At 47.9% G+C, this 23,537-nt stretch overlaps 1 protein-coding gene across 1 annotated transcript in view; it reads right to left on the reverse strand.

Annotated features, from left to right (window-relative positions):
- Nucleotides 1–1,629: 1,629 nt before the first annotated feature.
- The window catches only part of LOC137422120 (VPS10 domain-containing receptor SorCS1), an 886,462-nt gene continuing 864,554 nt past the window's right edge, over nucleotides 1,630–23,537 (reverse strand). Inside the window, exons 14-15 of the mRNA XM_078772485.1 lie at nucleotides 4,397–4,504; nucleotides 1,630–1,863 (exon numbers count right to left, since the gene is read on the reverse strand). Coding sequence (XP_078628611.1) covers nucleotides 1,740–1,863; nucleotides 4,397–4,504 — 232 coding nt within the window. The 3' untranslated portion in view covers nucleotides 1,630–1,739. The remainder of the gene's footprint in view (nucleotides 1,864–4,396; nucleotides 4,505–23,537) is intronic.

Below are 23,537 nucleotides of genomic sequence, written 5' to 3' on the forward strand. Positions count from 1 at the left end.
TCTTGGAGGCGGTCGCATTTTCTCTTTGTTCCGGCTCGAGTGCGCTGGTGGAGCGAGTTCGGAGCAGGTGTGGACATTGTGCAGAGAAGGAGCAGTGTGGCAAACTTCTATCATGAGGAGGGGACGTTGCCGGTGGTTCGTGGAGCTCGCAGCATTTCGGACGGAGTGGAGAGCGCAAGGGGACCGCCGGCCCGAATTACCTCACATTCGTGGTGCAGTGAAAGCGCGGCTTGGTGCCATTTTGAGCAGGTTGACGCGTAACCATTTCACCGACCGACCGGACCTGTGATGCCCACCAAGCCCTCGTTTAGACCGGAGCTAAGTGGCTGCATGAAAATAAACATTATTTATTTTATTTTACTTTTATTTTCCCCTTGTTTGTATATGAGTCGTAGTGGAGGGACCCTCATTTAGGAATTTTAGTTTACCTTACCTTTCGTTGTTCCCTTGCACTATTTTAATAAACCCATTATCTGTTGCATGTTACCTTGTGTTCTGTCTCGTTTATTCATGGTGGGTTCGAGGAAGCCAAGTGAACTCCGTACAGGTAAGCCCTTGCTACTGTCAACCCCGCGCATGTCACAACCACCAAGTTGGGTATACGTCTCACAGTAAAGCTCATTTCTATCATTCGTCCTCTTGGGGTGTTAACCCTGGGGACGAGGCAATATATTGAAATTATATAAATTAAAAAATAGCAACTAAAATGAAAACAGATAGGATTGAGAGAGTGGAGTCGGAGAAAACGAGAATGGGAGAGAAAAGTCAAAAATCAAGTTTTGATGAGGCAATTAAGTGGTTGAGGGATTAATGGCGTCCTTGCCCACTAACTTTTGGGGACTGGGTTTTCCATTTGAATTTATTTGTGTACCACTACTCTCTACCTGCTTATATTTTTACCTGTGACGTGTCAACAACTCTGCATGGTTGTTGTTGTGGTTCTTGTTAGGGTCAATTTTTTAAATATGTACCCATTGATCGGCCAGGTGCCAGACCTCACCCACATTTGTAGCTCGATTCCACCCACCATGGCACGAGACGGAATAATATGGCCGCCATCTTGTTTTTTTGCTTCGGCCGAAGACATCAGGCCTGTAGGCCTCTGCTGATTATACAATGCCCGGGTTTGTTGCGTCATATTTCCATTTGGCTTTGTTTGGGCTGAGTGTTACTCACGATGAGGGATCCCAACAAATCCAATCATATGTCGAATAAAAATTATGAGTAAAATTTAATCAAGCGTGCCAGTATGCACCTCTCTAAAAAAAATAGTGTTACATAATTTTTGAATGGCCCCATATTGGGGTTAAACAACCCACATCCGTGTGAGGTATCAGCTCGTTCTGATATAACCGTGGCAGAGGGTGACATGGATGAGGGGTATCGAGTTAATCTTTTAAGAGTGCTTCAAATGTGTTTCCCAATTGGCCCGCTACCGGATTTTGTCGCAGGTTGGGACCACAGTGCGGTCATTCATGTTGTAATAAAATATTCTCCAATTAAACGGAGGTCCATAAATCAAGTTCTAACTGCCTTCTATTCTCCTAAACTTTTCAGATCAGATGGGATCGGGCACGTCAAAGCCATCAAATCACAGTCAAAGTAAAAATTTGAATAGATGACAAACACATTAACGTATACCTTCAAGCAAGAAATATGTTGGTAGTTAGTAGGAGTACATCCAACTGGATCACTAAAAATTAGAACTTGCACAACAGCCAGAGAAAAACATTGTCCATTCATACCTTGTTTATTAGTGTCCAGGCAGTGTAGTCATTTGGCATACAAGCCCGGGGCAACAGAGCTCGGATATCCACCTTGACCAGCTCCCAGTCTGAGTGCAGGCTGACATGACCGAACATACTACGGAGAGAAAGGGGGTGTCAGGGGATATAACTTATGGGTTAAAATTGTTCCAAACCCTTTTTGTATAAATATCTAAGTAATTCTAAAGCAGTCTTATAATCTAACAAACCATGAATCTTGTGCTGTCTTTCATGTATCGTAAGACATATTCTCTGCTTCATAAAGAATGGAGACTTTGTCGTCATTCAGGGTTCGTTACCGCATATTCTATGCTTAATGCTACAATATTAAAAAAGTTAAAAATAATAATAATAAAAAAATCTTCATCAATGATCTCTCCGATTCTCTTGAAAATCCTCTCTATCTCTTTGCTGATGACTTCACTCTCTGCCGCTCCATTCCTCATCCCTCAGATCGGCAGTCTGCAGACTCCTCACTCTCTGCAGACCTGGACAAAATCACAGACTGGGCAAACAAGTGGAACATGTCTTTCAATCCTGACAACTCTCACACTCTCAATATGTCTCTCAGAAAAGACCGACTGGACAACCCTCCCATCCACTTTCTGAACAATCCTCTCCAAGAAGTTCTGTCACTCAAGCTTTTGGGTCTCACTATCTGCCATGATCTTTCCTGGAAAACCACATTTCCAAGCTGGCCTTCAAAGCCAGTCGCCGACTGGGCATCCTCCATCGTGAGAGGTCCTTTCTGGGCACTTCTGAGCTTCTCACCACATTCAAGGCTTTCATCCGCATCTTGATGGAATACTGCTCTCCCCTCTGGGCTGGTGCACCTGCCTCACACCTAGCTCGGCTTCACGCTGTAGAAACCGAGCGTTTTAGAACTATTGGAATCTCCCACGATGAAGCCGATTCTGAGGGTCTTTCACTCTCTCACGGCAGGGAGGTTGGTGGTCTTTTTGTCTTCTACCGACTCCTCTCCGGCCTTGCTCACCCAGCTCTGTCTGTGCTCTGTCCCCAAAATATTCCTACAGGTCGCACAAGACCTGCCAGCAACCATCTTCTGGTGAACTGGCAAAATCAAGACTCTCTGCTCACATTCACTCCTTCATTCCTCTTTTCTCCCGCCCCTGGAACAAACTCCCTCACTCTCTTCAATCCCACTCCTCCCTCCAGGTCTTTAAAACAGCTGTTCACCACCATCTCTTATCTTCCCCCATCCATAACCTAGATCTTTTCTACCCCTGTTAATTTCACCCCAGATCCACTTTTTTTGAAATACCAACTTCTTTCCTTGAATTCCTAGCTGTGTCCATGTGTTTTATACCTCACCCACCCCCCCCCCCCTTCCCGTGCCTCCTCCTCCCAAGCCCTCTCCCTCCCACAGATCTCCCGATGTCCCTGTTCTCTGCTGTTGTACTTGTGTGCTTCCCTCTCTCTCCCCATCTTGTCTCCCGCTCCCGTTATTATGTGTTTTATGTGTCGGGTTTTTTTGTGTGATTAATGTTAGCTCTTACACGAGCCTCGATCTTGTATACAAAAAAAAAAAAAGGAGAATTTTGACAATAAAATCGAGCATAAAAAGGAGAATCAAACAAGTGGAACATGTATGTCTTTCAATAAACTGCACTTGACTTGGGCCTGACGAATCAGTTGGGCCTGACGTTTTCGGCGCAATCTAACTTTCATCCTCGGAGGCAGTAAAAAAATTAACAGGTTGCAGTAAATGTTGTTGTAGTTTGAATTTGGGGGTGAAGGTGGGGCTGAGGGAAAGGAATGAAAACCTGGTTCAGTGCGTTGGATTCCGGATTGGAAATTCGGATTCCGGTTCAGTGCATCCGACCTGCACGCCTTCAGTAGAGCATACTCGAGTCTATCACCTGACCTCAACCACACTTCCTCGTTCATGGACAGTGAATACTTCCATACTCTCTGGGACAGGAATACTAACACGACGACGTCCTGAACAACACTTATTCGTGTTTTGTAATGAGATACTATCTTTCATCTTACACAGTAATGCCTTCCTTGTTTTGTAAATAGGCACGCGAGATGATGGGCATCTTCTCCAAAATGATATCCGCACTCTCTCACCCTGTAGACCAAAATCAGCTACACAGGTACTCAACCTGCAATCCAAATCACCTTGTAGACTGAATCAACGTGCAGTCCAAATCACCCTGTAGACCAAATCAGCGACACAGGTTCTCAACCTGCAGTCCAAATGAACCTGTAGACCAAATCAGCTAAAGAGGTACTCAACCTGCAGTCCAAATCACCCTGTAGACCAAATCAGCTACACAGATACTCAACCTGCAGTCCAAATCACCCTGTAGACCAAATCAGCGACACAGGTACTCAACCTGTAGTCCAAATCACCCTGTTTTTTGGTTTTTTGTGTTCATTTTTTTTTGGTATTTAAAGTTGTTTTTTTTTTAATTAAAAAAATGGTTCCTGCATAAAGGATAATATTTGTCACAGCCAAAAAAAAAACCAAGAGCAATACGTCTACAATTTAGGTTTCAGAGCGCATTAAGGAAGAATCCAAAAGGATTATTCTGAGGGTTAAACTTTGAACCCACAGATGGTTGTTGATCGTGCTGTGCGGAAGGAAATATGTGCAGACGTACGTCATAACCAAGGCCTCATCACCAGGCTCGCTCAGCAGCCCATCCACGTGCATCGGCGTCACGGAAAATTCATGCTGCGACCAGGTATCTCCATCGTCGAGACTAAACCTGCACGCGGCAAGGGTTCAGTGTGATAGTGTCACCGGGATGCACAAACATTCAAAAACCTCACGGAACGTTTCAGCAGCATATCACCCTCACAGGTATCTTTAATACGACATAATTCTGGTATAAAGATTGCACAAAGCAAACCCTTAATTCAAAGGTTTATGAGGTTTTTTTTCAATCTGATTTTCTTTCTTCATTTTTTTCACCTGCTCAACAGCTTTGGTGTGATATTTACACAAATTACTGTTTTTGTTACTGCATTACAAACATTTATACACTGTGTAACTATACATATCAAGTCTGTGCATATATATATGTATATATATATATGTATATGTATGTGTATATATATACTAAATCACCCTGTAGACCAAATCAACGTGCAGTCCCAATCACCCTGTGGACCAAATCAGCTACACAGGTACTCAATCTGCAGTCCAAATGAACCTGTAGACCAAATCAGCTAAAGAGGTACTCAACCTGCAGTCCAAATCACCCTGTAGACCAAATCAACGTGCAGTCCCAATCACCCTGTGGACCAAATCAGCTACACAGGTACTCAATCTGCAGTCCAAATGAACCTGTAGACCAAATCAACGTGCAGTCCCAATCACCCTGTAGACCAAATCAACGTGCAGTCCCAATCACCATGTGGACCAAATCAGCTACACAGGTACTCAATCTGCAGTCCAAATCACCCTGTAGACCAAATCAACGTGCAGTCCCAATCACCCTGTGGACCAAATCAGCTACACAGGTACTCAATCTGCAGTCCAAATGAACCTGTAGACCAAATCAGCTAAAGAGGTACTCAACCTGCAGTCCCAATCACCCTGTGGACCAAATCAGCTACACAGGTACTCAATCTGCAGTCCAAATGAACCTGTAGACCAAATCAACGTGCAGTCCCAATCACCCTGTAGACCAAATCAACGTGCAGTCCCAATCACCCTGTGGACCAAATCAGCTACACAGGTACTCAATCTGCAGTCCAAATCACCCTGTAGACCAAATCAACGTGCAGTCCCAATCACCCTGTGGACCAAATCAGCTACACAGGTACTCAATCTGCAGTCCAAATGAACCTGTAGACCAAATCAGCTAAAGAGGTACTCAACCTGCAGTCCAAATCACCCTGTAGACCAAATCAACGTGCAGTCCCAATCACCCTGTGGACCAAATCAGCTACACAGGTACTCAACCTGCAGTCCAAATGAACCTGTAGACCAAATCAGCTAAAGAGGTACTCAACCTGTAGTCTAAATCACCCTGTAGACCAAATCAGCTACACAGGTACTCAACATGTAGTCCAAACCACCATGTAGACCAAATCCTATATATATATATAGTGTGCATATTATTTATCTGTGCATAAAACGAGCATTCATTCATATATATATATATATATAGTGTGCATATTATTTATCTGTGCATAAAACGAGCATTCATATATATATATATATATATATATATATATATATATACATACACTGTACTGTATAGATAATAGGCTAATGCCGTCCGTCCCACCTGAAGCAAGGAAACGCTCCTCGGGGAGAAAAAAATCAGTATTTTTTTTTTAAGTTACTTCAAAATAATCCAAACCTACAGGAAAATTAAAAAAAAAAAAAATATATATATATATGCACAAGTTTCATGATTATGTCTGATCGGGGTAAAGGTCATAACCACAGCATGCACAATGATGAATGATACATCATTGAGGAGCTCTTGGGTCCATACAGTGCAGGTGGAGGTTTACAAATACCAGGATTAATGCATTTCCAAGTTATTTGCATTTTTGTTGCGCATGTGGTGTATATACTCAGAGTCGTTGGTTCAGATGTGTACCGAAAGTTAAAAAAATAGTTTTCTGTCAAAAAAACAAACAAACAAAAAAAAACACGAACCTATTCAGTCAATTCTGTTAACGCATCATTACATTTCCATCAACCTACTTTACTGAGAAACCTCATCAGTCTTAACAGTCAATGACGATTACACTTTTAAAGAAAAATCTTGGAAAAAAAAAAAAATTTGGATTTCACTTACCAACCAATTAGCTTGCAAATGGAAACTGTGACTCCATTACTAATGCTTCGACTATATTTTCATTAATATGTGAGGCGAACAAAAGAACGCTCTGACAATGCCTTGTGTGAGTGAAATGACAAAGTTTCCCAGGTGGTGTATAATCTCAGCGTGGCTGGTTCGTTACCGTACCGGGAGAAGAAAAAAAAACATTCCTCTCAATTCTGTCAACGTCTAATTACCTTTCCATCATGTTACTTCATTGACAAACTTTTGCAGACTTAACATTGAGTTATTAATACACAATCAAAGTATTGAAGGAACTGCGCTCCAACGCGAGTCGAAAGAATTGACGCGACCAAAGACGGAATTCGTCCGAGTTGCTTTATTGAAACAAAACAGCTCAGGTATTCTGACAAGCCCCTTTATCGGGCAGCAATATATATACACATTTATGTCGGGAAGTTTGCCCGGCAAAAGCTATACCGGGCATGCCCGGGTATCAAGGGCGAGCCTTGGAAAGGCGAGTCTGGACCTGCCCGGGCGTGTTTGGCTGCGGCCTGGCAAGTCGAGGCTGGGCGTGCCCGGGCGCTCTGGACGAGCACTGGAAAAGCGAGAGCGGGCATGCCCGGACGCTCTGGGCGAGCTCTGGAAAGGCGATAGCGGGCATGCCCGGACGCTCTGGGCGAGCCCTGGAAAGGCGATAGCGGGCATGCCCGGACGCTCTGGGCGAGCCCTGAAAAGGCGATAGCGGGCATGCCCGGACGCTCTGGGTGAGCCCTGGAAAGGCGAGAGCGGGCATGCCCGGGAAAGACGAGACCGGGCGTGCCCGGGAGGTTCGGGCGTGCCCGGGAACAGTGAGTCCGGGCATGCCCGGGAGAGGCGCGTCTGGCCGTGTTCTGGCCAGTGCAAGGCGATTGTGTGCATCCAGCGGTAACCGCTACAGTATATTTACAGAAAACTCCCTAAGATTCCGCACTCCATTTGAAAGGATTTTCCCTCAAGAATGGAACCTGGAACTCCTTACTGTTGCTTGCACTATATTTTTTATGTATATGTGAGGTGTACAGAAGGATGTTCTACCAATGCCTTGCGTCAGTGGAACCATTAAGCTTCATAGGAGGTGTATAATCTAAGTATTGCTGGTTTGCATACCCACCATAAATTTAAAAAAAATCATATAACCACAAGTTATTCCGTCCAACGAATAACTTCCTTTTTTTGTCCATTTAAGTCAACGAGAAAACATAATTATATTGGAAACGAATGTGTTCTCCTACAAGCGGAACTAGAGTCTCTATATACGAGTTGTGACGACTTGCAATTAGAAGCCATTTTATATCCAACAAACTGGCGCCCATTGTGCGTGAAGCGTAACGTGTCCGTTTTCTAATCAAACTGTCTTTCTCTGCACCCAAAAGGGAAACTATCATTGGATGCTTGGCAAGGGTGATACTGGGTGGTTTGCCTTTACTTTCCGAGCAGTTAGTCAGGGCAGGAATATATAATTCCAGCAGGATGCCGGTGATAAGCCTTTCTTGGCGAAGGACACCATGGTGAAGGAGCTGTGCTCCAACTCGAATCGAAAGAATGGACGCGACAAAAAGCTGGAATTCGTCCGAGTTTCTTTATTCCATCAAATCAACTCGGGTAAAACTGAAAAGCCCGTTTATCGGGCAGCATTATACACAAGCACTCGAATATCTCATGCCGGAGCGTTTGCCCTTAAAAGGCGCGACTGGGCGTGTCCGGGAGACCTGGGCGAGTCTGGACATGCCCGGGAACGACGAGACTGGGTGTCGCCGGACGGGCCGGGCGTGCCTGGACATGCCCGGGAACGGCGAGACTGGGTGTCGCCGGACGGGCCGGGCGAGCCCGGGAAAGGCGAGTCCGGGCATGCCCGGGAAAGGCGAGCCTGAGCGTCTCCGGGCGGTCTGGGCGAGCCCGGCACAGCAATCGCTCCGTGATTGCGTCCTCGGCAGGTGTAAGGCGATTGTGTATGTTCAGCGGCAACCGCTACACACGCCCCCCCAGAATCGACTTGCACCGGCAGGGTCAATTTAAGGGGGGTCCTGATGACCCGGCCGAAGCGACCCCTGGAGGGTCGTGGGGGAAGGTCCGGTGTGGGGGTGGGTGGTCGAGCGGGAGGCACCGTGGACAGGGGGCGGCCTCGCCGCAGAGGAAGGGCCAACCGAGGTGGTTGGTCGATGTCCACGTGCGCCGGCTTGAAGCGGTCCACCGAAATCCGGTCCGACCTGCCGCCGACGTCGATGACGAAGGACTTGTCGTCCCGTCGCAGGACCCGGAAGGGTCCGTCGTACGGCGGCCTGAATGGCCCCCGGTGTGCGTCATGATGCACAAAAACGTACTCCGCTGTGCGAAGCGCTGGGGGGACGTAGGACTGGGGGTCACCGTGGTGGGATGTTGGCACGGGGGCAAACCGTCGGGCGGTCTCCTGGAGGTCCGAGCGCTGGCGAGCTGCGGACAAGGGACTGGTAGCGTCGGGCACGAATTCGCCCGGGACGCGTAGCGGCTGGCCGTAGACCAGCTCGGCGGTGGACGCCCGGAGGTCCTCCTTGGGGGCCGTGCGGAGGCCCAAAAGGACCCACGGTAGCCGGTCGGTCCAGCCGCCGTCCTGAAGGCCGGCCATGAGCGCGGCCTTCATGGAATGGTGGAACCGCTCGCACAACCCGTTGGCTTGGGGGTGGTAGGCCGTGGTACGGTGGAGACTGACCCCCAGGTTGCGGGCGACCACGCCCCACAGCTCACAGGTGAACTGCGGCCCGCGGTCCGAAGAGATGTCCGCCGGTGCGCCGAAACGGGTGACCCAGGTGGCGATGAAAGCCTGCGCCACGTCGGCAGTGGAGACGAGGGGAACGGCCTCCGGCCACCTGGTGGTCCTGTCCACCATGGTGAGCAGGTGTGTGAAACCCCGTGATGGGGGGAGGGGGCCCACCAAGTCCACGTTGACGTGGTCGAAACGTCGTTCGGGCACGGTGAAAGGTGCCAGCGGGGCCTGGGTGTGTCGGTGGACCTTGGCCTGTTGGCAGGCCGTGCAGGTGCTGGTCCAATCGCGGACATCCCGTCGAAGGCCGTGCCAGACGAATCGCGCCGACACCAGCTTCTGGGAAGCTTTCCGGCCCGGGTGGGAAAGGCCGTGGAGGGAGGCGACGATGCGGCGTTGCCAGGTAACGGGCACGATGGGGCGAGGCTGGCCTTGGGAGACGTCGCAGAGCAGGACAGTGTCCGCGAAGGGGACGTCGGCCAGGCGGAGGCCCGTGTCCGCCGCCCGGAGGGCTTGCACCGTGGTGTCGGTGGTCTGGTCAGCCGCCATAAGCGCGAAGTCCACGCCGAGGTGGACCGCGTTCGCGCTGGCCCGAGAAAGACAGTCGGCCATGGCGTTGTCTTTGCCGGCGACGTGCCGGATGTCCGTGCTAAACCCCGACACGGCGGAGAGGTGGCGCTGCTGGCTGGCCGACCACGGCTCCGTGACTTTGGCCATTGCGTAAACCAACGGTTTGTGGTCGACGAAAGCTGTGAAGGGTCGGCCCTCCAGGAGGTGGCGGAAATGTCGAACGGCCAGGTGTAGACCAAGGAGCTCGCGGTCAAACATGCTATATTTGAGCTCGTTCGGCCGGAGTTGCCGGCTGAAAAAAGCGAGTGGCTGCCAAACCCCGTTCACCCATTGCTCATGTACGGCGCCCACCGCGTAGTCGGAGGCATCCGTGGTGAGGGTGATGGGAGCGTTGAGCACCGGGTGAGCGAGCAGTGTTGCGTCGGCGAGGGCCCGCTTTGAGCTTGTAAATGCCGCGTCCATGGCTGAGGACCAGACGACGTCGTGTTTGGCCTGCTTGCCCGGGAGGACTTTGTAGAGGGGCCGCATGAGCTAAGCAGCGCGGGGCACGAAGCGGTGATAGAAATTCACCATTCCGAGGCACTCCTGCAGGGCCTTGATGGAGCGGGGACGCGGAAACGCGGTGATGGCCTCGATCTTGGTAGGCAGCGGCACGACCCCATTCCTGGTGATGTGGTGGCCCAAAAAATCAACGGCCGTCGTGCCGAAGTGGCATTTGGCCGGGTTGACGATTAGGCCGTGCTCGCTGAGGCGCCCGAACAGTGTTCGGAGGTGGAGGAGGTGCTCGGCCCGGGACGCGCTGGCGACGAGGATGTCGTCCAGGTAGACGAAGAGGAACGGCAGGTCATGCAGCACGCCGTCCATCAAGCGCTGGAACGCCTGAGCCGCGTTCTTGAGGCCAAATGGCATTCAAAGGAATTCGAATAAGCTGAATGGTGTGATGACGGCCGTTTTGGGGACGTCGGCCGGCCTGACAGGTACCTGGTGGTATCCCCGTATCAAATCGATCTTCGAAAAAATGACCCATCCTGCCAAACGGGCGGAGAAGTCTTGAATGTGCGGGATCGGATACCTGTCGGGGGTGGTAACGTCGTTAAGGCGGCGGTAGTCGCCACATGGGCGCCAGCCGCCCCCCGGCTTCAGTACGATGTGTAGTGGTGAAGCCCACGCGCTATCGGAGCGCCGCACGATGCCGAGGTGTTCCAAAGCGTCGAACTCGGCTTTGGCCACGGCGAGTTTGGCTGGGTCGAGGCGGAGGGCTCTGGCGTAGACCGGCAGGCCCGTGGTTGGTATGTGTTGCTCGATACCATGTCGTACCGCGACGGCCGAAAACGTCGGCCGCGTGAGGGCCGTGAACTCCGCGAGCAGGCGAGCAAACTCGTTTGCCGCCGGGAGGGCGCATGCTAGCTCGGTCGGCGCGGGGCTTCTCAACGTGCATGCCAGGGAGCTGAAGGTCTCGGCGTTGATGAGGCGACGCCATTTGACGTCAACCAGCAGCCCGTGTGCGCAGAGGAAGTTGGCGCCCAGCAGAGCCATGGGCACGCATGCGGTCACAAAAGTCCAATGAAAGCGCTGGCTGCCGAAGCAGAGGGTGACGTTGCGCGGGCCGAAGGTGCGGATGGCCGATCCGTTGGCCGCCACCAAGGAGGGGCTGCAAACTGCGGACTGCCTGTCCTGATCGGAGGCGGGTATGACGCTCAGCTGGGCGCCGGTGTCACACAGGAAGCGCCGTCCGGACGCTTTGTCCCTGATAAAAAGTAAGTTGCCCGTGTGGCCGGCGCTCATGGCTGGTAATGAACGCCAGCCCGGCCGTTTCCCGACTTGCCGAAAGTGCACGGGGGTCGGCATGTCCGGGCCTTTTGTCCGAACCTGGCATGGTAGTAACACCATGCCTGGTCAGGTGGAGGCCCCGGTCGTCATGTTGGAGGCGGTCGGCGCGGCGTAGCGGCCACCAATTGCGCCGGCAGTTCGGCCGCCGACCGTGCCGGGTGCTCGGGCGCCATGGGCGTTGCTTCGGACGGCGGCGGGCTCCAGGTCGCTGCCCCAATGCGTTGGCCTGCCGAGGAGATCTTGTCGGCTTCCCTGGCGAGGACGCGGGGATCCGTGATCTGCGTGCTTGCCAGGGCGAAGCGTACCTGGCTAGGCAGCTGACGGAGGAACAGCTCCCGGAACAGGAATGCCGGAGAGTGCTCGCCGAGCAGCGAAAGCATGTAGTCCATTCGCTTGGAAGGGCGCGTGTCGCCGAGCTCGGGCAGGTCGAGCAGGCGCCGTGCGCGTTCCGCCGATGGGAGGGCGAAAGCGTCGAGGAGGAGCTTCTTGATCGCGCCGTACTTGTCAGCGGCTGGCGGGTGCTGGAGGAGGCTGAGGGCGCGGGCCGCGGTGGCTGAGCCGAGTGCTGCTACCACATGATGGAAGCGGGTGTCGTCGGCGGTGATGCCTCGCAGGGCAAACTGGGAGTCCGCCTGGGCGAACCAAACCGCCGCGTGAGCCTCCCAGAAGGTAGGCAGTTTGAGGGCAACTGCCGTGTCCATGTCGGTAGGTCACCAATGAAGGAGCTGTGCTCCAACTCGAATCGAAAGAATGGACGCGACAAAAAGCTGGAATTCGTCCGAGTTTCTTTATTCCATCAAATCAACTCGGGTAAAACTGAAAAGCCTGTTTATCGGGCAGCATTATATACAAGCACTCGAATATCTCATTCCGGAGCGTTTGCCCTTAAAAGGCGCGACTGGGCATGTCCGGGAGACCTGGGCGAGTCTGGACATACCCGGGAACGGCGAGACTGGGTGTCACCGGACGGGCCGGGCGTGCCTGGACATGCCCGGGAACGGCGAGACTGGGTTTCGCCGGACGGGCCGGGCGAGCCCGGGAAAGGCGAGTCCGGGCATGCCCGGGAAAGGCGAAACTGAGCGTCTCCGGGCGGTCTGGGCAAGCCCGGCACAGCAATCGCTCCGTGGTTGCGTCCTCGGCAGGTGTAAGGCGATTGTGTATGTTCAGCGGCAACCGCTACAATGGGATATTTAACATACACAAACTAATGATAGCAGACGGAACACTTTGCTTAAGGTCCATTTGATGGATGGCACACCCACTGATGAATGACCGCCTGTGAACTACCAGGATGACCGTTTATAGCTGGTCAGGATTCGAACCCAGGCTAAACAGCAAAGAGATGAGCGTGTGTACTCCAAATGGAACCTCAGATTCCTCACAAATGCTTCCACCTTATTTTCATTCATATGTGAGCAGGGTGTGTGTGTCTGTCTATCTCTCTATCTATCCATATGTGTCTGTCTATCTATGTGTCTATCTATCTGTGCATGGCTGTCTATCTATGTGTGTCTATCTCTCTATCTATCCATATGTGTCTGTCTATCTATGTGTCTATCTATCTGTGCATGGCTGTCTATCTATGTGTGTCTATCTCTCTATCTATCCATATGTGTCTGTCGATCTATGTGTCTATCTATCTGTGCATGGCTGTCTATCTATGTGTGTCTATCTCTCTATCTATCTGTGTGTGTCTGTCTTGGTGTGTGGTTGGAGGTGAAGGAGTTGTGATGGGGACGGGTTTTCAAGGCTTGGAGTGTGGAGGGCAGGAGCGGGATCGAAGCCTTTGGGTTGGGAGAGGAAGGTCGAAGACTTAGAGTTTGGGAGTGGGGCTTGATGATTTGGGGTTTGGGAGAAAGGCTTAAATAAAAAAGGGGAACTGGACACTTGAAGTCACATTTTACATTACACCCAATTTCCACGGGTCCATATTCCATTACGCTATCAAAGTATATTCCTGTCAAACTCCCTAAATATTCCACACTCTAATGGGAACTAATTCCCTTGGACCAGTCCGGTGGAACTAGTTGTAATGCTAGTCAGACGTAAAATAAACCTGGGTGGTGTATAGGCAACAGAAAGCTTCTCGATCACTACCAAAAAACATTTTTTTCTTCACTGTTATGAAATATACAATGCCTTCAGAAAGTATTCACACCCCTTGACCTTTTCACATTTTGTTGTGTTACAGCCTGAATTTAAAATTGATAAAGTGAAATTATTTTTTGTCACTGATCTACACAAAATACCCCATTATGTTAAAGTGGAATTTTTTTTTTTAGAATGTTTTACAAAATAATTAAAAAGGAAATGCAGAAATGTCTAATTTACCAGGGAATTCAACCACCCGAGTCAATACTTCGTAGAAGTGCCTTTGGCAATGATTACAGCTTCGAGTCTTCTTGGGAATGTCTGTATCAGCTTTGCACATCTGGATTTGGGGAGTTTCTCCCATTCTTCCTTGCAGATTTGCTCAAGCTCGGTCAAGTTGGATGGGGAGCATTGGTGAACAGCAATCTTCAAGTCTTTCCACAGATTCTCAATGGGATTCAAGTCTGGGTTATAGCTGGGCCTCTCAAGGACTTTCACGTTGTTGTTCTAATGCCATTCCAGTGTTGCTTTGACTTTATACTTCGGGTCATTGTTCTGTTGGAACATAAATCTTGGCTGCAGTCTAACATCTTTTTCACTCTTAAGCAGGTTCTCCTCAAGGATTTACCTGTATTTGACTCCATTAATTGTTCCCTCTATCCTTACAAGTTCCCCAGTCCCTGCCACTGAAAAGCATCCCCATAGCATGATGCTGCTACCATCATGCTTCTTAGATGGGTAATGAGCTGTGCTGGGTTTCCACTGGATTCAGGCAAAATAGTTCAATTTTCGTTTCATCAGGTCACATAATCTTTTGCCTCATGCTCTTAGTCTTTCACGTGCCTTTTTGCAAACTCCTGGCATGCTGTCATATGCCTTTTTCTCAGGAGTGGCTTCTGTCTGGCCACTCTACTATAAGCCTAGATTTGTGAAGTGCTGCACAGGCTGTTTTCTTTCCGGCCGGTTCTCCCATCTCAGCCAAGGAACTCTGGAGTTCTGTTAGAGTGGTCATTGGGTTACTGGTCACCTCCATGAGTCTGGACTGGATATCTCAGTTTGGTGGGATGGCCAGCACTTAGAAGTGTCTGCGTAGCTCCATATTTTTCCATTTCCTAATGATGGAGCTCACTGTGCTTTTGGGAACTTTCAACACTCGATAAATTGTTTCATACCCTTGCCAAGATCTACGCCTCCTCACAATTCTATCTCAGAGTTATACGGACAGTTCCTTGGACTTTGTGGTAGAGTTTCTGCTCTGACATACACTGTCAACTGTGGGATCTTATGTAGAAAGGTGTGTTTCTTTATAAATCATGTTCAATCAACTGTATTGGCCACAGGTGGACTTCAATGAAGTTGTAGAGACATCTCAAGGATGATCACAGGAAATTGGATGCACCTGCGCTCAACTTGGAGCGTCATAGCAAAGGGGTTGAATACTTATTTACTCGAGACATTTCAGCTTTTCATTTTTAATTTTGTTTGTAAGAATTTCTAAAAAATAAATTCCACTTTGACATTATGGTGTATTATGTGTAGATCAGTGACAAAAAAATATCTCAATGTATCCCATTTTGAATCCAGGCTGTAACACAACAAAATGTTAAAAAGTCAAGGGGTGTGAATACTTTCTGAAGGCACTCTATAACCACCATTTTTTTTAGCTCTTTCAACGAGCGCAAGAATAAAAGGCTTCCTTTTTTATATTGTGGTATTTCTTTTTACCACGGGCTTCTCTTCGTACATCATAAACTTACGAACCAATTCGGCACAGCGAAAAAATGCCTACAAAAAAAATAAAAAAAAGATCTTCCAACCTCCTCAGAAAATGTCAGTTTCAGTGAAAAGCCTTTTGATTTCACAGCACAAGAATAGGCCTGCCGAAAAACAAATCCCTGCAATATGAGTAAATAAGTATTCAACCCCTTTGCTATGATGCTCCAAGTTGAGCGCAGGTGCATCCAAATCCCTGCTTCTACCTGTACTTAACGCCATTTGTCATTGAGGAAGAGTCACTGCCAGCTTTCAGGTTACCTTCATGAATCACAGTGTGTGTGTGTGCAATTATGATACACTTTTAAATTTGGACTCATAAAAACACTACAATGTGATAAGAATTGTATTTAGAGTGAAAATTCATTTAATAAGGAATGAAATTTCAACTCTTTTAATCTGTGATTTTATTACATCATGCTCAGCTTGTGTGAAGTGTTTCTGGATTTGTTCCTGTAGGAGTCAGGTCCAAGTTAAATTCTGCCTCGGAAAGAGTCAGCAGGGGAACTGCACCATGAATCACAACACCCTTTTAATGGGTTACTAATCTGAGCTGTCGCAGTTGTAATCATGAGGACTCAGTCTGAAGACTTGCTGGAATGCTTTTCAAAAGTTGGCCTCTGAGCGGCTACCCTGGCTTGTTGAAAAATTACCCTGCAGGAGTTGAACTTTGGTTCAAATTCAGTAAAAAAATGATGTAACGGTCCAGCCATTCAGATGGTTTCTACTTTAGCCATGGTTGTTTCCTTTCCTCACTTGGCCCCTTCCTTGTTGGCGTTGTTGTTGTATAGCCCCGGACAGTTCTCTTGAACAAGCCCGTGGCAAAGAGACAGCCGATTGATCTCCCAGGAGCGACCCAGAGATCCCCCACATCTAGGATGATGTACCCCTTAGGAAGGTGGGGCCACGACAGAGTTAGAGAGAAAGGGGGAGCGAGAGAAGAGGGAAAGGGCCTGTCCATGGGGAGTTCGGCACTCTGACCCTGATCGCGCTGCCCTGACGAATCCGGGCAGCAGAGAAGAATGGGGAAGATTTGGGCCCCGACTTGAGTTGGGGGGTTCAACCACCACGAAGAGGCATCCCCGATAGTTGTTCTTTCCTGGTTTATAACAACTGCAGACAATTTGGCTCCATATGAGCCATCAAGATCTAGATGTTGAGCCTCGAATAAAAGATTAGCTCAGAACAGGCGTTATCATGATCTACCAAACCAAGGCACTGAAAGCAAAAAAAAATTGTTTGGCAAATTTGTTGTGACCTTTCTTTAAGAGTTTAATATATATTTTGATGTGGTTTGTGAGCCAGAGATGAGTGATGTTGTTTCTTCTATCATATGTAAAAATGGTGAAATGAATCCTTAGTCAATAAGTACCATGGCCTCTGTAATATGTGGATTATTGGTCCATTAGCCGAATCAATTCCCGACCTACCATTAACGCTCTCTGCCCACAAGTAATGAACACAGAAATCATGCTTTCATTCATTCAGAAACAAAACACAAGTCCAGTTCAATGCAATGTAAAGGTCACGCAGCATAAAAGAGAGGCATTCTCCTTCTTCAATAACTTAGTATTATCATATTAACACCTTCCCATTTCTGACACTGCCTAACCAGCCTTCCACGGGCACTCTTTGAGCCAAAGAATGACGCGTAGCCTTTACCCTTGCACAAAACAATAGGCCAGAAAGGCAAGGACTTTTGAAAGAGGTTATTATCCAGAACGGCACTTCGTATAGAGCATACCTTCACCTGGTTGGCCATATCGCTCAATGGTGAAGAATCACTTAAAAACTTCTACTGGCTGGATCCGGATCCAGGTCTTCACCTAAATCGAATCTATTTGTCATTGTCAGACACCCAACCGGTCCACCAAGTTTCGTCCAAATCCGTCCACAACTTTTTGAGATATCCTGCCATGTATCGTTTTTGGCCCGATCTCCCAATGGTGAAGAATCACTTAAAAAATTCTAGTAGCCGGATCCGAATCCGGATCTTCACCAAAATCTAATAATTTCGTCCTTGTCACATACTCTACATATCTGCCAAATTTCGTCCGAATCCGTCGACAATCTTTTGAGATATTTTGTTCAAAAACAAACAAACGGGAAACTGTCTGTTGCAAACAAACACACAAACAAACAAACAAACACACAAACAAACACACAAACAAACAAACAAACAGACAAACAAACAGACAGACAGACAGGGGTGAAAACATAACCTCCATCCACCTTTGGATGTTTGTTTGTCCTCATTTGTGGAGGTGTGAAACTCTCGATTCGACTCTGATTCTGCAACTGGACCAGACAGCATCAGCCCACGGGTCCTAAAATCCTGCTCTGCCGCTCTATCTCACCCTCTCTCTGTTCTTTTCACCCTCTTTTACTCAAGGTCATCTGCCAGCATCTTGGAAATCAGCAAACATTACCGCTTTACACAAAAAATGTGCAAACACAGATCCTTGCAACTACAGACCAATCGGTCTGCTCCCAATTTTATCAGCAAAGTCATGGAATCCATCATTGCTTTGGATATCAAATCCTTCCTCTTCTCGAATGGCTTGATCTCTGATCATCAATTTGGATTCAGACCAGGTCATTCTACTCTGGACATGTTGCTTCTGTTGTCTCAACAATGGATGGAGGTCCTCAATGCCAAACAGGAAATCATAGCTGTCTCCCTTGACATATCACGTGCCTTCGATACGGTCTGGCACCCAGCTCTGCTCACCAAAATCTCCTCCTATGGTATCGATGGAAATCTCCACGCTTGGCTTGCGGACTTCCTCTCTGGTCAGAGTCAACGTGTGGCCCTGAATGGATTTCTCTCATCGCCCCTTCCTGTTCAGGCTGGAGTTCCCCAAAGTAGTGTTCTGGGCCCTGTGCTTTTTCTGGTCTTCATCAATGATCTCTCTGACTCTCTGGAAAATCCTCTCTATCTCTTTGCTGATGACTCCACGCTCTGCCGCTCCATTCCTCATCCCTCAGATCGGCAGTCTGCAGCCTCCTCATTCTCTGCAGACCTGGACAAAATCACAGACTGGTCAAACAAGTGGAACATATCTTTCAATCCTGACAAATCTCACACTCTTACTATGTCTCTCCAAAAAGACCGACTGGAAAACACTCCCATCTACTTTCTCAACAATCCTCTCCAAGACGTTCTGTCACTCAAGCTTTTGGGTCTCACCATCTGCCATGATCTTTCTTGGGAAAACCACATTTCCAAGCTGGCCTCCAAAGCCAGTCGCCGACTGGGCATCCTCCGTCGTGCGAAGTCCTTCCTCGGCACACCTGAGCTCCTCACCACATACAAGGCTTTCATCCACAGCTCAATGGAATACTGTTCTCCCCTCTGGGCCGGTGCTCCTGCCTCACACCTAGCTCGGCTTCACGCTGTTGAAACCAAAGCTTTCAGAATCATTGGAATCTCCTGCGATGAAGCTAACTCCGAGGGCCTTTCACTCACTCACCGCAGGCAGGTTGGTGGTCTTTCTGTCTTCTACCAACTCCTCTCCGGCCTTGCTCCCCCAGCTCTCTCTGTGCTCTGTCCCCCCAATATTCCTACAGGTTGCACAAGAACTGCCAGCAACCCTCTTATGGTTAAACTGCCAAAATCTAGGCTCTCTGCTCACTTTCACTCTTTCATTCCCCTTTTCCCCCGCCTCTGGAACAAACTCCCCCACTCCCTTCAATCCCACTGCTCCCTCCGGGTCTTTAAAACAGCTGTTCACCACCATCTCTTATCTTCCCCCATCCAAAACCTTGATCTTTTCTACCCCCACTAATTCACCCCAGATACACGTTTTCGAAATCCCCACTTCTTTCCTGGAAGTCCTTGCAGTGTCCATATGTTTTATACCTCTCCCACGTCCCCCCAAGCCCTCTCCCTCCCACAGTTCTCTTGATGTCCCTGCCTACCGCTCCCCTTATTTTGTGTTTTATGTGTCGGTTTGACTTTTTGTGTGATTAATGTTAGCTCTTTCACGAGCCTCGATCTTGTATACAAAAAAATAAAATAAAAATAAAACCTTTGGCAAAGTGTAAAGCGAACTATCTATCGGGCATTGTCCAAAAAAGGTTAATGGACCTATATCTGACGAAAACAAGGCAATGACTCCGCCTGCAAGGTGTAGGTGTACACCTTGCAGGGTGACCCAAAAATGACCTCCTGACCCCCCCCCCCCCCAAAAAGACTTGCAGGGTCGGAAAAAAATAAGAAAAAAAATAAGAAAAAAGTCGCAGCAAAGAAAAAAAGAAAGAAAAAAGAAAAGAAAAAAATAGTCGCAGTCACGAAAACGGAAAAATGACCCCAAAATGGCGACCCCGGAGTTGATGCAGGTCGCTCCTCTACTAACGAACTTCCCAAATTCCCCCCCTAGCCTCTGATTAGTTCAGGATGCAGGCTTCGGATATAGCATTGCGGATTCCCTCTCAACCCAAAACGAGTTTGTCACGAGTAAACGGATCTCGCAGCAAATGAAGATACACCGAGCGTGTACCTGGTGGAGCTGCAACATAAAAAGCAACAATGAGGAGATGCACAAACGACATGGCTTCCATTTGTCAAAGGTTTAATCTCATTACGTATGCAAAGTGGCTCTAATATGGAAGCGGGATTTCATTTTCATATCACCGTGTTCAATACATTACGAGTCAGACAAGAAGCCTTTCACAATTACAGGTAGCCTTAGAAGAAAATACATAAAACATAAAGTATAGGTATTTAGACTTTAGTTAGCATCAAGTTCCGCGCAAGAGTTACTGTTGTAATTAAATATAATTGAAGTAATTTAATTTATTTTGTTAATGTTTTATCTCCTTTATTACTTTTGCACTCTATCCAATTACCCTTAGTCCTTTCTTCCTTTATTTGTGTAATTGTCTCTATGCACCGATATGTCACTGTGGCACAAACAAGAAGTGAAAATTTCAGTTCATTACATTCCCCACTGGCACCGCTGCCACACTACATAACACCTCCACCCTGACAGCAAGAAGCCAATTCGAGTAAAGTCCTGGTTTAATGAAGCGCAAAGTACTACGGCATTTAGTCAGGCCCTGCTGATGCGTAATTACGCACAAGGTAGATGGGCTAAAAAAAAAAATACCCACGAGTTAAAAACTGGTATTCAATCTGTGGAATCATGATGGTGGCATGTGAGTCACATACATTCCTGTGGGTTATTATTTATTTATTTTTTGTATACAAGATCGAGGCTCGTGTAAGAGCTAACATTAATCACGCAAAAAAACTGACACATAAAACATGTAATAAAGGGAGCGGGAGACAAGATGGGGAGAGGGAGGGAAGGACACAAACACAACAGCAGAGAACAGGGACATCGGGAGATCTGTGGAAGGGAGAGGGCTTGGGGGAGGAGGCGTGGGAAGGGGGGGGGGGGGGAGGTGGGAGAAGTATAAAACACATGATCACTGCAAGGACTTCCAGGAAGGAAGTTGCTATTTTAAAAGTGGATCTGGGGTGAATTAATGGGGGTAGAAAAGATCAAGGTTTTGGATGGGGGAAGACAAGAGATGGTGGTGAACAGTTTTTTTTAAACACCTGGAGGGAGGAGTGGCATTGAGGAGAATGAGGGAGGTTTTTTTTCCAGAGGTGGGAGAAAAGAGGAATGAAGGAGTGAAGGTGAGCAGAGAGTCTGGATTTTGGCAATTTCACCATAAGAGGGTTGCAGGCAGATCTTGTGCGACATGTAGGAATATTTGGGGAACAGAGCACAGAGAGAGCTGGGGGAGCAAGGCCGGAGAGGAGTCGGTAGAAGACAGGGTTTAAGATGTCACATCAGGCATTGACATTACGCTGGCATCCCGTGTGCCTTAATTACTTGGTGGACATTAAAGATCCCATGGTGTCCTTCATAGAGAGTAGGCAAGCCATCACCGGCACCGTTAACAGGTTCCAAATCCCTGCTCTAACCCATAGGTGGTGCGGAATGGGGACACAGCATCCATGGCACAGCAACGCCCCAAGGAAATGATGGAAGAATAAGAAGCTTTCATGTTCATGTTATTCTCAATGGCCATGCTTTTCCATGGATCAAAAAGAGCGTTTTCTGTTTTCATGGCAGGATTTCATGGCATGGCAGGGTGGAAGAAGAAATGCGGGCAAGGGGGTTAACAAGGAGAGATGCAGAAAATAGGGCAAAATGGAGAAGATTGTCATGGGGACCGCAAGGCTAACCCCCGCTCTAGCAGGGAAAATGGCCTTTAAAATGCATGTTGTTGTTGTTGTATGGCAGGGGCAACGTACTATATACCGGTACCCAAAAGGGCAGAGATAGATGCACTATCGGGGGCCCTGGGATAGTAAGCCGATATATTCAGGGTTGTCGATTCACAACCATTTATTTGGCTTCCCAAGTAATGCACCAAATTTTGGTAAATATATACAGTATCAGGTGTAATAATGCACCATTCCTCCTTCACAGGAAGTGCAAATTTGGTCAGTGGTTTATTGTAGTTTGCTGACCGTGGCCTTCAGACTGCATTCCAAGATGTTCGGAAGTGGTATGATTGGATTAAAATTGGAGACCTGGTCTGGCCAGTGCACATTTTCAATCTTGTTGTCCTCAAAATACAAATAATTCCTGACATAGACAGCAGTATGGCAAGGAGTGTCGTTGTGCTGGGAGACGTAACGGGCCACACCGCGCGTAGTAGTGTATCTACTGGCGGAGGGTTGGGGGGAGGGGGCAGGAGGGGAGGCTGATTGGTTCACAGAACCACACAATATATGTTGTATGTTATATCGACCCATCGGCAGGCAAAGTAGCAATAACTGCATCAGGCCTGTGACCCATCGACATCACCAAACTCTTGGGATCTTCCTTAGAGATGCTTTGTCAAACCTTTACTGCAGCCATTTTCAGTTGTTTGTTTTGAGGAGTTTCTGATTTTTGTCTCCTCTTCAGCAAGTGAAATGCATGTTCCATTGGATATAAATCAGGGGATTGACTTGGCCTGTCTTAAACCTTCCATTTTTTCTCCTGATGATCTCCTTGGTTGTGTTGGCATCATGTTGCTGCATGGTTAAGCACCACCCATTATTTTGGAGGCATTTTCTTGTACAAAAGCAGACAAAATGTTTCTGTACACTTCTGAATTCATTCTGCTGCTGCCAAAATCAGTTACATCATCAATAAAGATGAGTAACCCAGTTCCACAGACAGACATGCAAACACAAGCCATGACACTACCTCCACCATTCTTCAACAGATGAGCTAGTGTGCTTTGGATCATATGCAGTTCCTTCCTTTCTCCACACTTTCACATTTCCATTGCTTTGGTAAAGGTTTATCTTGGTCTCATCTGTCCATCAAATTTTGTTACAGAATTTCTCACGTTACAGACGTTTCTCACGTTTCTCACGTTACAGTTTTGTTACAGAAAAGCTCACGAGCTCACCTCTGTATTTCTGGGTGAATTCTAATCAGTCCTTTCTATTTTTGGTGCTGATGAGAGGTTTGCATCTTGCAGTGTAGCCTTTGTAATTCTGCTGTTAAAGTCTTCTGTGGATTGTAGATTGCGATACTTTCACCCTGCACTCTCTGCAGGTTGTTGGTGATATTACTGACATTTGTTTTAGAGTTTCTCTTCACAGCTCTGATGATTTTTCTGTCATCAACTGCAGTTGTTTTCCTAGGCTGACCTGGCCGTTGTCTATTGCTAAGTACACCAGTGGTTTCTTTCTTTTTCAAGATATTCCAAATTGTTGTATTTGCAATGTCCAGGTGTTGTGCTATTGTTGTAATTTAATTATTCTGTTTTTTCAACTTCCAAATTGCTTGTTTTTCTTTCATAGACAATTATCTGGTGTCCATGTTGGTTTATGCTGACTGACTCCAAAGTCAGACTCCAAAGCCAAAGCCTAAAACCAAGACGAGACATTCACAAGTCTTTTATGTGTGAATAATCAATGCAACAATAAACACC

Source organism: Myxine glutinosa, chromosome 2 (assembly GCF_964187855.1).
Source record: "Myxine glutinosa chromosome 2, kmMyxGlut1.1, whole genome shotgun sequence".
NCBI lineage: Eukaryota > Metazoa > Chordata > Myxini > Myxiniformes > Myxinidae > Myxine > Myxine glutinosa.